Here is a 16,897-nt window from a genome sequence, read left to right as displayed (position 1 = left end):
CTGTTTATTATCCAAGTTGAGTGTTATATGAGGCTGTATAGCCCCTTATACATTCAAGTTTTATTTTTAAATAAGAAAAATGGAGAATGGTGGGTACAGTTTGAGTAGGACATAGGAAGTGGTAACTGCTTCAGTTGCTGCACCAGAATTTTTTTCTGGGCATAGTGATTGCAGCTACTTTCTGATATAAAAAGAATGTGACACAGGAGTCTATATTAAATACTACCATGTGACTCATTTTCCATACTATGTATATAAATAATATATTTTACTGTATATTATGTATATTATTCTTACTATAGTGCACATGCTAAATATATACTTTTTAAACTTCAATAAGTATAATTGTTTGCAGATAATCATCCAGTAAGGTATATTTTCAATATATATTCAGATACTTACTAGAGAACCAATGCAGTGGTAATGTACATTAAAAAAAACAAAATTTGAATCATAATATAAAGTAATTAGTGTAGTAACAGCAAATGGCCATAAAAACTTCTAATTAATAACTCGGTACAATACAGCAATGCTTTCATTTCCCAAAATGACATCAGTGCTATATACTGTATGCAGAATGTTGCAGAGCCCATAGTATGTCTCTCACTATTACTTGGTAGAGGAATACCTGCTGTGAGAAATATAAATGACCCAGACCAAGTTCCGTAGTTACTGGTTGTTATTCCATTCCTTGTGGACCCACTATAACTAGTCTGGCCCTCAGTCTTCCTCACTGTCACCTGTCCCCCATCATTGGTTAGTAGTCCAGCATGGATAGCTGCTCGGCAAATGGAAGAATCCTAAAGATAACAATAGACACAATATCAAATACAAATTAATCTGCATTTACCTTTTGGTTGCAGCTGCTAAAAATTGTTGTTCTATAAAAAGTTAAGTTCTGATTTCTCTTACATCTGTGTAGATATCCGTTCCCCAAATAGAGTTTCCAGTGTCAAGGCACCCAGAGGGACATAGGACACTAAGAGATGCAAAAAGGAATATAATTGTTGAATTTCCAGAAATTATCATTCAAAACATAAACACATTCCAAATTCTTTATTTAGATTATTTATTGCCATTTGATAAAACTTGTGATTGTAGCTAGAACTTACTGTGCAACAGATTCTTCTGTGTTTTTTGCTGTCATTGAACAAGATGCTTGTACTAGAAAAGGGAAAACATTACATGAGACCTGATATAGAGATTTCAGCAGCAGTTACAGAAATGTAGATAGAAAAAGCACCATTTCTACAAATAGTGAAACATTCATTATACCCAAGGGCCATTCACAGGAGCCCTTGGGGTTGCACCATACCATTGTTTTTCTCATGGCTCCATGATTTGTCCGACAGCCAATAACAGAGGCTGAGGATGATGTGTGAGCAGGAAGTACAGTGCGAAAGCCACAATTCCTCTGATATCATGGAGTTTGTGGATTTGATTGGTCCTCAAATTCACACCATGTAAATATGGTGAGCAGAAATACCTCCAATAGCTACCTGGGAGTGCATCACTTCACTAAAGTTTTACAACGTCTAGTAATATAATGAAGTGACATATATGCTTTAGAGAATAGTGTCTTGACAGTCTTATTGTTAATGTAAAAGTCGCATTTTCCATGTAACAAAAAAATAAATAAAATTATATATAAATATTTGTTGTTTTCCTGCAGCAGTTAAATGGTAATTTTATTTAAGTAGCAGTTATTTAATATAGCCACAATGCTAATGTACAAGCCACTGTCATCTAGAAAGAGGGGAGCTAAATTAATCTATACACAAAAACCATACCCATTTTTTATGCACTGATGCAGTATGTAAATATATATCTTATTCAAAAAAATACACCTATCCTTCTTTAAATGATCCCCTGTACACAAAAATTAATGTATTGTAACTTTAGATCTGATTCCATGTATTGTAAAAATGACAGTATGTAAGTTAGATAATAAGTGAATATTTTTCCTATTCCTAAACAAGATTAAATAATAGTTATATATAAGGAGCTTTGGAAATTAATCAATCACATTATGCTCTTTATTTTGCTAGAACATAAACAATATAGTTCGTACATGTAATAATTATATGTAGTGGTGATGCCACATCCTGTTCATATTTTATAATTAGAGTACTGCTTCCATCTACTGTCTGAAGGTATTAATTTATAATGATCTATTTTTGCCATTGAAAAAAATATCTAAAGCATGCATGGTTAAGACTTAATTGGATGAAAAGTATGTGGTATAAAAGATTGTCAAAGTAATGGTTGACAGTCAACACGTCAACACCAGATGGTGTTGACAGCTGTTGGTACAGTAGGATGATTTTAGGGTTAGGGTTAGGCTGTCATGAGTGTTAAAGTTAGGATTAAGGTTAAGGTCAATACTTTCTGCCACTATGGACATCCACATGCTTGATATGCCACATGGACATATACAAACATCTCACAATTAATCATTTGCTGTCCTCCAAAACACTAATACTACTAACCAAACAATGTAAATAGTATTGAGGAATATACAATGAGTTAAACGGTTATCTAACAAAGCAGCATTCATTTATATTTTAACTGCATGTTATATACAGTATGAATAACTTTTACCCTTGTTGAAGCTTATTACATCATTTGACAAATGTAATAAACAAAGACAAAGTACATTATTTACCTGCACTGCAGAGACTGAAGATACTCAACATCAGTAGAATGACAGTGGTCATTGTGTACAGTGCTGCCATCTGTGACACTGGAAACAGGGAGCTGTGAGATCATAAAACATTCCCAACTCCTTCCTATAAATACCCAAAAGCAAGTCCAACCCCTTCAACACCTCCAAAAAAAATGAAGCATGCCCAACCCATTGTTTGAAGGAGGAGGTAATGATGGATTACTCTGTCATTTTATGCTGCTTTCCCTACCAAATTATAACCACAGATACTGCACTGGAATGTGCAATCTTAGATCTATGATGCATACTTTCTGCTCCTGTGCAAATACTCAGAGCACTGATAACATTCACTGTGGCAACTGGAGACTGTGATGTCTTGTGCTGGATTTAGCTCAGATCAAAAACTCTACAATATCTAATCATATAATGATAGTAACCTAAACCAAACAGGACAACACAAAGTATAATTTTCTGTGCTTGTGCAGACACTCACAGTCCTGATAACATTGATAGCTGTTTACTTTTGGTGATGTTAGATACTTACATGACAGCCAAAGCTTTTGTCCTCACCACTATTACACAGGGTTATCAAGGATCTTTTGCAGCACAACAAATATTGAAATAATAGTATTGGATCTTTACCACCATGAAGTTCATACTGCTTGATGGAAACATTACTTTTACTAGTAACAGGGTAAATGTTATTATTTTATACAGGGCCTGATTCAGAATCACACGCTATACCGATATTCTCACAAAAGGCCAATGTATTTTCTTGTGCACATTTGTCCAAGTCACAGCAAACGTGTCCTGATTTTATTTATACAGAGTTGCAGATCAAATTAAGGGGCATGGTAGCAGAAATGTAAGCGGGGTTCCAGGACAGTGACGTAACAGGCAGGTGGCTAAACACACACAGAGAGATGCTGCACCTTATGGGAGTGTTGCAGGCATTTGTGCATAAAGTGGTTGTTTACAAAGATGCTGAACCACTCACATAGGAGGCCATACTCAGATGGAGAAAATGCACCTGCCATAGGAATGGTGCAAGTTTTGATGGTGCGACCGATGGTGGCATCTAAGGACACACCAGAATGTAATGCAGCATCTATAGATGCTGTGAATCGGCGTCTCAGTCTCTACTCATTCAGACACATGGACGTACACCATGGAAAGGCTTTGTACTGGTACTAGCATAAAGTCACAGACACACTGATGTACACCATGGAAAGGCCTTGTAATGGTACTAGCATAAAGTCGCAGACACATAGATGTACACCAGGGAAAGGTTTTGTAGTGGTATTAGCATAAAGTCGCAGACAAACAGATGTACACCAGGGAATGGCTCTGTAGTGGTATTAGCATAAAATCACAGACAAACAGATGGACACCAGGGAAAGGCTCTGTAGTGGTATTAGCATAAAGTCGCAGACACACAGATGTACACCACGGAAAGGATTTGTAGTGGTATTAGCATAAAGTCGCAGACACCTGCATGTACACCAGGGAAAGGCTTTGTAGTGGTATTAGCATGAAGTCACAGACACAACTGCAGCAATAAATGAAAGGACAGCCACAACTTCTAGATTTATAGCACTTTCCACACTCTGGATAAGTATGCAGATGCTTATATTATTAACTTCTGGAATAATTTTCCTGAATTCATCTTACTTAAGAACCTAGTTATAAAAAATAAAAATTAGACACAAAAAATGCTGGTACTGCATACCCCTGAGTACCACCATGATCTTGTATTTATAAAGTGCTGGCAGTGCTGTATAATGGAAAACTTTCACCATTACTGCCATTAAAGGAACAATTTATTTAATCTCAAAGACTGAACCACCTACGGATTTACAGAACAGTTCTGGATTCTTATTGTTATCACATGCTGAAATCCCAGCTGGCTGTGTGAGAGCAAATTTGCTACTTCTGTCTGACACCAAAGTTGGTCTTTCTCTGTTTTAAATGTTTTGCACCTAATCCTTCCTCATACATTCAGAAAAGTGTTGCTAAAGGGAGTAGTTCTCCTTTATGCTAGTTCCAATTCTTTGGGCCTGATTCAGCATCAATCACAATTGCAACTGCATACATAGATCAGCTGATGGTACGATAGTGTCTGTCCGTTAGACCGCTGTTGTGTGGGCATGTACAAATTAACCACTGTGATGGCATATGCAGGGGCGCCGAACGGGTGGGGGAGCGGGTACTATTTACCTGGGCCCGGGCTTCCACAGGGGCCCGGTGTGTGCTGAGCTGCAGTGGGAGACTGCTCCTGGCTGCTTAGCAGCAACAACAGCAGTCTCCTATGAATGTGGGGGGGGGCAATCGCACAGCCCTTGGCTTTGCACCCAGTAAAAGTGTGTTTGTTTATTTTTTTCTCATGGGGGCATGGCCACGCCTCCTGTGATTAGGCCACACCCCCTTCTGTACCTGGGCCCGACAGGGCTCTCTACTGCCCTGGGCATATGCAGCTTGTGTACTCACTGCATGCAATGAGACTTGCAATTTCCGAGACAGGTCAGAGCTGCTGTAATTATGCATGAGGGTCTGATGTTACTCAATGTTACTGATATGTACACAGAACTTCGAGGTATTATGGATGTTAGAAAGTGTTAGTGGATCTCTCTATGCTGGCTGAGCGGTTGCAAACATTATAATTTTTTCACAGCAGAACTACGTGCAGTTATGCAGCCATTATCACAGTAGCGATCCATGCTGAATCAGGCTTTTTTTTAATCAGTTTTACACTATTTTTTTTCTATATCCACTTAGAGGAATAATCACATCCAAAATGTAAATTTCAGACTTCTGCTAAATATTGCATTCCCTTAAAACTCAAAAAAGAGAGATGTTCTAAAATGTATATAGAGAAGCAGATGTAGCTATGATAGATCAATTATTACCTCCTAAAATATATGTATTTTTAAATCGAACTTTAAAAAGCATTCTAAGCCTAAATATCCAAAATACTGCACATTGGCAAAACTTTTTATATCTGTTGCCTGCTCTATTGGTTATAAGACTAAATTCAGTTACAGATACAGTTGTTTCATAACTTTGAGAATTTCCCAGATAAAACTTCCTAAAATGTTTAGGAATTATATGAGGGCATACAAAATGTATTTGCATTGTATGATGAGAAAATGGTGTGACTTAGACTAACGCCATGGAGAGCTACTTTTGCATTTTAGCATAAAATATTTTTCCCTCAATATTTTCTCTCAATCGTGGAAGTGTAAATTTGCATGATGATGCATGGCAAAATTGATGGTGCAGCTCAATCATATTAGTTTCAGTCTCTTGCCTTTTTTCTCAGATTAGCATATTTTTTGCACTGATATAGAACATACTGTAAGTACACCAGGGGTTTATAGGGTGTTTTTATCATGTTAGCAGTGCAAAAAGACAGACATTTTCTAAAATATTGAGTGAAAAAGGCTCAGTGATATTTTTATGATGTGCCAAACAGGGTTATTTGGTGCAATTTGACAATAGGTGTATGTGTGAACACGTCTGTATATATTACATTACAAATATTAATTATTAAATATAAATGTTAAATATTTCATTGACAAATTGACATTATTTAAGGCAAAATTTTATTATCACTTTTTGTGTTTTCGAAAAATATTATACCTATATTACATTACAAATATTTACTAATATAACTCTTTAAGATTTCTTTGACAAATCTACAGTATTTAAAGCAAGACATTATAATATTTGTTTTCAGTTTTGTAAAATGCATATGCCTATATTCTTCTGTGAAGAAAACCTATAGTCTCTACTGTCACATTAAACTGTGATATTGTTTGCTCAAGCACCAGACACAACATACCGTTTTCCACAAGTGACCTTCACCAGGGCTGGATTAAGGCTACGGGGATCACAGGACACTTATATCAATGTTAATCCCTCTGTTCTAAAATTAAGAGTCAATTATTTTCATTCACAAGAGAGAATTATTTAAAAAAAAATTTAAAAGACTATCAGACCTTTTACATAATTTAATAAATATTTATTTAACACAATAGTGCAAAAGCAACTTTTTTAAATGTTCCTTTTGCACTGTTACAACTGGATACATCTGTATAATGGGTGCAGAGTGTATGGGGCACACAGGCTGCTGGATCAAGGGAGTGCACATTGCACACCTGCACCAATGCTGTAGATGACTCTTACTTGTTCATAGTCACCACAGGGGGAACAAGAATGAAAAAAAGGCTGGCCAGGCCAGGAGTTTCCCATGTGCCCTGTATAAGGCCCAACATGCCCTTCCATCTGTATGTTCTGTTTTGTGGCACTCTCATCTGTAAGTCCAATATTATGTCCCCCAACAGTATTGTGCCTCCATCTGTATATCTTGTATTGTGCTTCCCCCTCACCTGTTTGATCTCTATTATGTTCTTTTCCAATACTGGAATCCAGACTCTCCAATGCTGCTGGATATAAAGTATTTTTTTATATATGTTTATTTACATTATATAATAATATCTATCTATCTATCTATCTATCTATCTATCTATCTATCTATCTATCTATCTATCTACACATTATATGAATATACTATAAATGTATTTCTATTTTTAAAATTTTTATTGGTGGGACTGACAGAAGTTGTACACTAAAAGCACATGCTGTCTGTGTCTCTATTATAAAGATACATGTCACACCAATTTAAACATGCATGGGATAGACATAAGGATATCCTTCAGAAGAAGTAAGAATCAATAAGGGTTGAGGTAACAATATGTTTAAAAATGGGACAGACTAGATGGGCTAAGTGGTTCTTATCTGCCATCAAATTTTCTATGTTTCTATCAATGTCTATTCTGTTATATTTAGATTTTTTGTGATTTAAGTAATTTACTATATAAATGTTTAAATATATTTAGAATGCACTGAGATGTTAGCATTCTGTATATATTCTAACAACACATGAAAAGTTTTTTTGTAAAATGGCATAACTATTTAGAGAATCTTTGTTAATTACTAGAGAAAGTGCTATTGTGTTGGCTCCAATGAGTCAGTTGGTATGTATTAATGACAATGGGAGAGAGCATAGAATACAATGGAGTTTCTCCTTTGGATTGACTGAAAATACCTAATTATATTCGTTACATGATTGTTAATGTCACAGCTGCAAAATGTGTTTAGAAGTATATGCTTTGGAGACATGTTCTGGTATATAGAAACATCGTGTGAATTTTTTTGATAATAAATAATTACATTGAAATACTTTATATACTATTGTAAAAAAATAATTATTTAATTAGTGTTTGTATCACGAGTGACCGATGAAATAGCTTAAACTTGATACCATTATATGTTATAAATAAAAACAGAAGATATTTAACATTAAATATTTTTTATCACAGATTGTAATTATTAATATTTATGTAAGTTATATAACTATATACATTTGGCATAGACACAATTAACATGCATAACACATTACATTTAAATTTAAATTATAGATAGATTTTTCATTAAATGAATACTGTATATGTGCAAAAAAACATCTATAATTTTGATATCCCATGTGTTAGCATTTTTTTAATAATAACAATATAATGGTGGAGGCTTCCACTGAAATGCTATGTTTATTTGAAAATGTATTTACTTTTAAGTAAATAAAGTTTACTTGTAAGAGCAGATCAATTGAGTGCTCTCATTTTTAAAAATAATATGTATATATCCGATTAGAAAGGGTGGGGTGTCCCTTGCTCCAAATTATTAACAAAAATCATGCCTAAATCAATGTGTCACTTTGAGGGTGATAATAGCAACATATTGCCTGTCCATTTTGATTACACTATGTTCCTAGCCATATATTAGGTAACCAAATTATACCATTATTTATTTGTAATTTGATCTAGATTGAATATAATTATTAGTGCATTCTATACTGTGTGATTTTGCTATATGTCCTTAGTTATTAGTCTATTTTAATATTTTACTATATCTTAACTATCCTTTAACTCATCACAATTATATATATACCACCTATCCTCTCAAGTCAGATTTGAGCACATTATTAGCAATGAAACTTGCTTCATTCATTTGACAAATTCAAATAACAAAATGTTTGATATTTAACCTTATTTAAATATGCAGATTACAAATCTAGCATTAGGTCATCATAGAAATTATATTATATTAAATAGGTATAAAATAGTGTCATATCCTTATTCGGTATGATCAAGAATACTTTAAGTAATTACTGTATATTGCTACCTAACCTCTGTAGTTATATAACATTATATGTCATATTTATGGAATGGTCAAGATGTTAATATAATGCATTGTTAATAATTTGAATATTGCTCACTTCAGAAATCAATACATGAACTAGTTTTTTTTTGTCAATTTAAGGTATTTGAGGGCAGGTAATCTGAAAAACGTTTCTTAAATTTTTATTATCCTGTGCACTTACTAAGCTATAGGAGATGATCAAGGTATAACACAGTTTATTGAATGTAGATCCGGAGATTGTCTGGTAAATGTGGCTAAATATATGTGAAGCAAATATATTAGTTAATGAAAGGTTGTAATATATGATTGATGCCAATCTAACTTTTGGGCATGAACATGTTAATTATCTCACTATTGTTTTTGAAATCCTTTTCCAAACAGTTAGGAGACATGGGCTGATTACAATGACCCTGGATAATAATTATCTGTGCAAATAAAGCAGAGTAAACAGGTAAACCTTTATTTCCCTAACTCATGTCTGCATACAGATTAATTTAACTATGTACTGAACTACTGCACTTAGAAGTATATTTTGTGAATACAAATACCACAGGGAATGCAATTTGGAGTATGGACCTTAAAGTGTTTTTTATAAAAAATGATGGTTTTATTATTGTCAAACAAAGATGACGAGTTTAGGAAAACTGACATAAATTAATATAGTATACCAAAATATGTAGACATTTCACTGTATATAGAATCATTTTTTAATCTAAATATATTAATATATAAATATTCAAAAAATCAATAAAAGTTATGAGTTTGGATAAAAAAAAATCAAGTGGAATAATATATATATACAGGTTGAGTCTCCCATATCCAAAATGCTTGGGACCAGGGGTATTTTGGATAACGGAATATTCCGTATTTTGGAATAATTGCATATCATAATGAAATATCTTGGGAATGGGACCCCAATATACACACAGAATGCATATATGTGTTATATGCACCTTATACACATAGCCTGCAGCTCATTTTATACAATATTTTCAATAATTTTGTGGCTCAAGCAAAGTTTGTGTACATACATGAAATAAATTTATGTTGCATTTACACCCTATACACACAGCCTGAAGGTAATTTTATACCATAGTTTTAATAATTTGTGCCTTAGACAAAGTTTGTGTACATTGAACCATCAAAAATCAAAGGTTTTATTATCTCAGTCATGCCAAAATTATTCCGTAATTCGGAATATTCCGTATTTCGGAATATTTGGATATGGGAGACTCAACCTATATATATATATATATATATATATATATATATACGTGCAAATGGTCAGGCACTTCAAGCAATATAGATAACTCTGACCGGTGCCCTCACAGCAGGGAACTAGCATATACAGAGATCAGATATATATATATACAAAGTTAGAAATTCTCTGCACTCGCCACTCCCAGATTTGGGGTGCAGACCTGCACTCACCATTCCCAGGCATGGGGTGCAAGTGGCTTGTGACCACATTGCTTAAATAAATAAAAACAGAAAACTCAGCACCCACCAGTGAGTGCTGAGCTTTCTGCGTATAATATATATATATATATATATATATATATATATAAAAATAGTACATTTTACTAACCATTTATTAAATATATATATATATATATATATATATACAAATATGTGTGTGTGGTGTATATATATATATATATATATATATATATACCATTAATACCAAAAATAAATGGCAGATACAATCTGTCATTACCCTGAAATGTTTGACTAATATAGCGGTGATATTTTCTCTACTTGCCGTCTCTGAGTGCCATTTATTTTTGTATGGTATTCTCATGTGCCGCTATTTCAGTCCGGGACTTTCCCACCTGCGTTATACCAAACTGGAGAGAGCTGTATCTGTGTCCATACACAATTCAACAGTGGTCCAGGTGATTTGGAGGTGATTCCCGCAGTATGAACACCGCTGAGCCTGTGCACAGCCAGTGACTTTGAATCTGAAACTTCACAGCGGGGAACCATCACCACTTTATGTGGGTACTTTTGGGGCTGAAAAATAAGGAAGAAACCTGGATAAAGTCACCAAAGGTTAACACTATATGCATCTACACAAGAATCTATCGGAGCCTTTCCCTACTAAGGTCCTATCTGGCACCAGTAACCCGGGTCCAGCTTTGTATACTCAATCGACTGACAAGATTTACAGATAAACCTTAAAGATTTATCTTTTGGTACGCACATTATTATTTGAGCACGGGCACAATTATTTTTTAATTAGTCACACTATTTGGCGCTTGTCCTTTCCACCCCATTTTCCAGATATATATATATATATATATATATACCATTAATACCAAAAATAAATGGCAGATACAATCTGTCATTACCCTGAAATGTTTGACTAATATAGCGGTGATATTTTCTCTACTTGCCGTCTCTGAGTGCCATTTATTTTTGTATGGTACTCTCATGTAAATTTGTGCATCGGGATGCCGGGTGCCGGTCTCCCGGTGTCAGGGAAATGACAGGCGTCTAGATATAGACGCCGGTCATTTATCCCACGCCGGGATAAAGCAGTCGGGAAGCCGGCTGTCGGGATTCCGGCAGCCGGCTTCCCGATTGTATACCTACTATGGTGATGGCCGAGTTTATGCTGATCGGGCTGATATGCAAACCGGAAGTACCACGGCATGCACTTCCACTTTTGTTGTTTTGAATACTCACCACTCCGATGGCTCCTGCAGGAGGAATATGAACAGCGTAGATTAGGTACTATAATACATATAGTATTGGTAGGGTACAGGCTGTTTATTGGACCTTTAGGGTGAGCCTTTGTTCTGATGTCACTTCTGGTGGTATCGCATGAGGTTCACTAATTGGGGTGACTGGATGGTATTTAAAGGGGGCAAAGTCATAGAGGTGATTGTTTATTTCTTGGTGTCTTGCTGTCTGGATCTGAGGAAGGTCTCATAGTAGACTGAAACATTATATGGATATTGATTGATGTGAATAAAACTTTTCTGCTTCTTTTGTAAGCTCTGGTGAGTGCACTCTTTTTATTTACAACTATTACTGTGGAGCCCCTATTGGGGTGAATACTGAGGATCAACCCCTTTTTGTACCTGTTGTGTGTGAGTGCTAACCTTGAAGCAGAGTATATATACTGTATATATATATATATATATATATATATATATCTAGCCTATGTTTACTGTGATATTTTATGGAATAAATTTTGCCTAATTTGTTTTTACTAAATAAAACTGATGTTATATTTTAACACAGTGCTCAGTCTTAATTTTACGGGCTTGGGTCACCAGAGGTTGCTATCACCCTCTTTTTTGTCTTGCAATTTGTTTATATAGGCCACTTACCATCACCTATTTTTTACTTAGGATTGAGCTGACACCCAATATATCCTTTGGGAGTGTCAAATACGACTGAGTTCTGCTAAATTGTGTGATAAAGACTGGTTAACTATGGTGCTGTCTACATCCTTCGTATAATATACTACACTGCTGTGTCCAGAATCATTTATTGATAGTCCTGTGATTGCCGCTGTTCTTTTTTTCCTATACCTAAGGTCACAATACCTCAGATGGCAACAGAACAAGTATAATCGTATACTCTGTGGAGTGCCGGCTGACATTGACTTTTTTATATACAGTATATATATATATATAAGACATAGATATAAATGGCACTAGGACACAAATATATACAAATATATAGTATAATGCTTTGAATTTGCAATACAAAGCATTATACTATATATCTGTGTCCTAGTGCTGTTCATGTCTTTGAAGTAGTAAGATCTCTGATTCTGGCACAGGATCACATTGACACAACATGACACAACATTGTTCAGAGTGCCGGCAGAACTGTGATATATATATATATATATATATATATATACCTCCAGGGGAGGAGTGGACACTCACCATATTGAAAAAATAGACACAATTTATTAACTCAAGTCGATCAATACAAGGAGTCAGTCAACATTTTGGTCAAAAAGAGACCTTTTTCAAGACCGCAAAGTCACCAGATAAGCCCACACTCACCCCGAGCTGACCTAAATAGCATCATCATTAATGTATAGCTCCTTCCCCTGGAATCCCAGGTAAACATTTAAGCTAAACAACAAGAAAACCTAACTGACCAACATCCAGTATGTAGGCCAAGCAAAAAGGAAAATTAGACATAGAGTTTCAGAACATCTCTACAATATAAGAAACGCGCTAACAACTCCCAGCCTATCAGCCCACTTCACAGAAAACATAGTAAGGGTGCAAAAGGATTAAAATCAATTGGTATTCAAAAAACAACCCCCCAATGGAGAGGAGAAGACCTGATAACCCCTCTAAAGAAAAACAAGACAAGATGGATTGGTAACTGAAAACCCTAGAACCATGTGGGCTCATTATAGATATCGAGCTAAGAGCATTTATAGAAATTTAAACATCGGTACTAGATATACATCTTAGGCATTCATACATATCACTTTCAATTTGAAGAAAGCCCAACAGTTTTTACAAAATGTTTAAATGTTTTTATTATTGGGCTTAGAGGAACATGAGGTTTCTGCTTTTTATTGGACTTCTGGTTCTGGCCATATCTATTTTTTCCAATAAAATTATCTTATTTAAGGAGCAAACTAAATCCCACCAACTATTCTTGACAAAGCATCCTTAGTGATGTGAAATGCTTTGGTTGAAGTAGGAGCATACAAGCAGGCACTAGCTGGAGTGATCGCGACCAGAGACACAAAGAATTACCAATGTCTGTTGGATCAGAAAGTGCTGTGGCTATCACTGAGTCCCTGCTGCAAGCTGCTGGAATCTGAGAGAAGAAGAGGAATGCAGCATGACTATCTGCTTTCAGAAAGGGATAGATAGGCTATAGCAGAAACCACAGCCCAATCAGGGTATAAGTGGCCTCTTGTCAAGCATCCAATGGACCTCCTATTGTCTTACCCTTCTCCAAAGTCTAAAATGACTGTAAACATTCTGCTTATGAATTGTATTATTATACTGTTCATGCTTACATTTTCCTTTTTTAGCTAACACACTAGTGCACGGTTTTCAGTGCTAGGGGGCTGTATACATCATTAATGACATTTTGTACCTGACGACCTTCTGTACTGTCAACCTTTTGTCATGTTGACCTTCTTTCATGTCGACCTTTTGGTGTCAACTAAATCATTGTCAACCTTTTCATTGTCGATCTCCTGCATGAAACTCCAGTGTTTGTACAATATCCATCATTGCGTTGTAAAATCAGAAGTGATTCTATATGAATAGCTAGAAGCAGTAAAAATAAATGATGAACACACCAGAACAGCGTCAGCCATCCAGCAGGAATAATTGCTGCTGTTGTGATGAGTTCCAATGAAAGGAGAACCCACAGGGGTGTCTACGTCCGGCACTGTTTCTGGATGTATCATCTATGTTAGCAACAAATAAGCTGCTTTAGTCTAGTGGCAGCTAGGAATTCCAGTGAAGTACATTTCTCTATCTGTTATACTGTAGTAGACAATTATATTGTTTTAGTATATTGTTATAAGGTAAAAAGTCTAGTATCAACATATGATAAACTAAAATTGCTCACTACAATGATCCTAATTTTAAATTTTTTGAAAATGTGTGTTACCTACTTACCTGCTCCATGGTAACTCTTCTCTGTGCCTCCCCTATTCAATATCTCATTTAAGAAGACTAATGTACATATTGCTTACTATATTTTGCATATAATAGAAATGTATGTTATTTACTTATTACTTAGTAAGTGGTATATTGTGTTCTACAGGAGACTTTGTAATCAGAATGATCTAATATTTCCCTGACAGGGGAACCAAGAGAGGGGGAATTAAATACTGGGGCCTGGGCTTTTTGGAGGGGCCCAGCAGGGGCATGGCTTGAGCAGCTAAAAGGAACACTGTACCCGGTGTGGCTACCAAAGCCCCCTGTATAGAAGGAGAAAGGAGGGGACATGAGGTCTAGGGTCATGTGCACTAAGGAGGAAGTCTATCCTCATAGGTGCCAGCTGCTGTGGGTAGGACTATGTTTTGCAAGAGGTAAGGTGCCTTCTGCAGATAACATAGTCCCACTCACAGCAGTTGGCACCTATGGGGAGAGACTTACTCCTGAGTACACATGCTCCCTGCCATCAAGTTATTATTATTATTATTATTATTATTATTATTATGTATTTATATGGCACCACAAGTGTTCCACAGCACCTTACAAAGTACATAAATGAATAGGTTGACTTACAGTGACTTACAGTACAATACAATACAGTACATGGATAATATACATTGCTACATTCATGACCATAACACCCAGATAAGCAACAAAGCAAAGTAACCAAGTGTTAGGTGCCCTAGTGGGGAGTAAGAAGTAGATGAAAGTAGAGTAAGGAAAAGCACAAGAGGGTAGAGGGCCCTGCTCATAAGAGCTTACATTCTAAAGGGGAGGCATAGACAAACAGGTGTGACAAAGATGGGGTAGGCAGGGAGAAAGGAGTATGTAGCAGCAAGTTAAGATGAAAGCTTGAAGGCTTTGATGAAATAGTGGGTCTTGAGAGCCACTTTGAATGATTGTAGAGAGGTGGAGAGTCTTATGGGAAGAGGGAGAGAGTTCCAAAGGTGGGGAGCAGTGCAGACAAAATCTTGGAGGTGGGAGCGGGAGGAAGTAATCAATTGGCATGAGAGGTGGCATGCATTTGTTGAACAAAGAAGGCAGACAAGAGAGTGAAGGGAGATGAGATCTGAGATGTAAATGGGAGAGGAATGGGTGAGGGCTTTTTAAGTGTGTGAGAACCTTAAATTGGGTACTAAAGGGGAAGGGGAGCCAGTGGAGAGCTTGTAGGAGAGGGGAGGCAGATGTAGAGTATTTTGAGAGGAAGATGAGCTGTGCATCAGCATTGAGGACAGACTGGAGAGGTGAGAGAAGACAGTTGGGGATGCCAGATAGGAGGATGTTACAGTAGTCCAATCTGGAGATGACCAATGAGTGTTTTAGTGGTATCCTGGGTTAGAAAGAGTCTAATCTTGGAAATATTTTTAAGATGAAAATGACAGGACTGCAAGAGATTCTGGATATGTGGTTTGAAGGAGAGGGTGGAGACCAGGATAACTCCAAGACAGCGCACTTTGGGGCTAAAGGAGATAGTTGTGCCATCAATTGATAAATAAATGGTGGGAAGTTTGGTTATGTTAGGGGGTGGGGAAATGATCAGCTCAGTATTAGACATATTAAGGTCCATATGAAGGTCCATATTTCGCCTGCTGGATTTCTTGCCTCCTTCGCCTGTTTTCCAGGTGGAAAAGTATCGTGGGCATGCCCAATATTTCCCGTATTAAATTTCAAAAGACGCGAAAATGGGACCCGGAGAAACTGGGAGCTGCAATAAAAAAACATTTTAGGGAAAGCATCCTATCACACCCCTAAAGATAACTGGAAATGATGGGTTAGAACTGTGCTCTGCTGTATGGGCAGATGGGATGTGAGATGTATTGTTTGTGTCAGGGTGCTGCACCTTCCTAAAAGCAGGTGTACAGGGTCCTGTGTAACGATAGAATGGGGTAGAGGGTGCAGAGGGTGCGCTCGCCCTATGGGTGTAATGCTGGAGTAATAGTGTGTTGTGGTCTTTTGTGTTCGATGTTGTGTGTGGAATGATGGGGTGTAGGGAGGGAAGGGGGTCTAATGGACTGGAGGTGGTGCGTGAGGAAATGAAGACAAAGGCAGAAATGGGGGCCAAAGGGTTTATTGGAAAAAAACAGTACTAATCCTGTTCGGTCCCAGGCACCCAGGTGGGGTGAGCGATCCACTTTGGGGTGTGTGTGGGTGGAGACTGGGGAGGTAAGTGGACCCTTTTAGGGGGCTCCTTTCCGTGCAGTTCAATAGACCGGCACGTTACCCCTGCTGGACCTTTGGTCAACAGTCTTAGGATGTCTCGGGGGGAGGGGAGTGGTGGGTTGGCAGCGGGTCTGGCGGTTGTGGATGT

At 36.7% G+C, this 16,897-nt stretch overlaps 1 protein-coding gene across 1 annotated transcript in view; it reads right to left on the bottom strand.

Annotated features, from left to right (window-relative positions):
* Nucleotides 1-53: 53 nt before the first annotated feature.
* The window catches only part of LOC148506143 (uncharacterized), a 177,807-nt gene continuing 160,963 nt past the window's right edge, over nt 54-16,897 (bottom strand). The window contains 5 exon segments of the mRNA XM_088447194.1: nt 54-181; nt 629-800; nt 913-979; nt 1,113-1,164; nt 13,666-13,729. Coding sequence (XP_088303320.1) covers nt 54-181; nt 629-800; nt 913-979; nt 1,113-1,164; nt 13,666-13,729 — 483 coding nt within the window.

This window comes from Taudactylus pleione, unplaced genomic scaffold, assembly GCF_031769625.1.
Source record: "Taudactylus pleione unplaced genomic scaffold, aTauple2 ptg000423l, whole genome shotgun sequence".
Lineage (NCBI taxonomy): Eukaryota > Metazoa > Chordata > Amphibia > Anura > Myobatrachidae > Taudactylus > Taudactylus pleione.
Note: the sequence above shows the minus strand (reverse complement) of the source record. Positions and strands in the feature narration are given on the sequence as shown.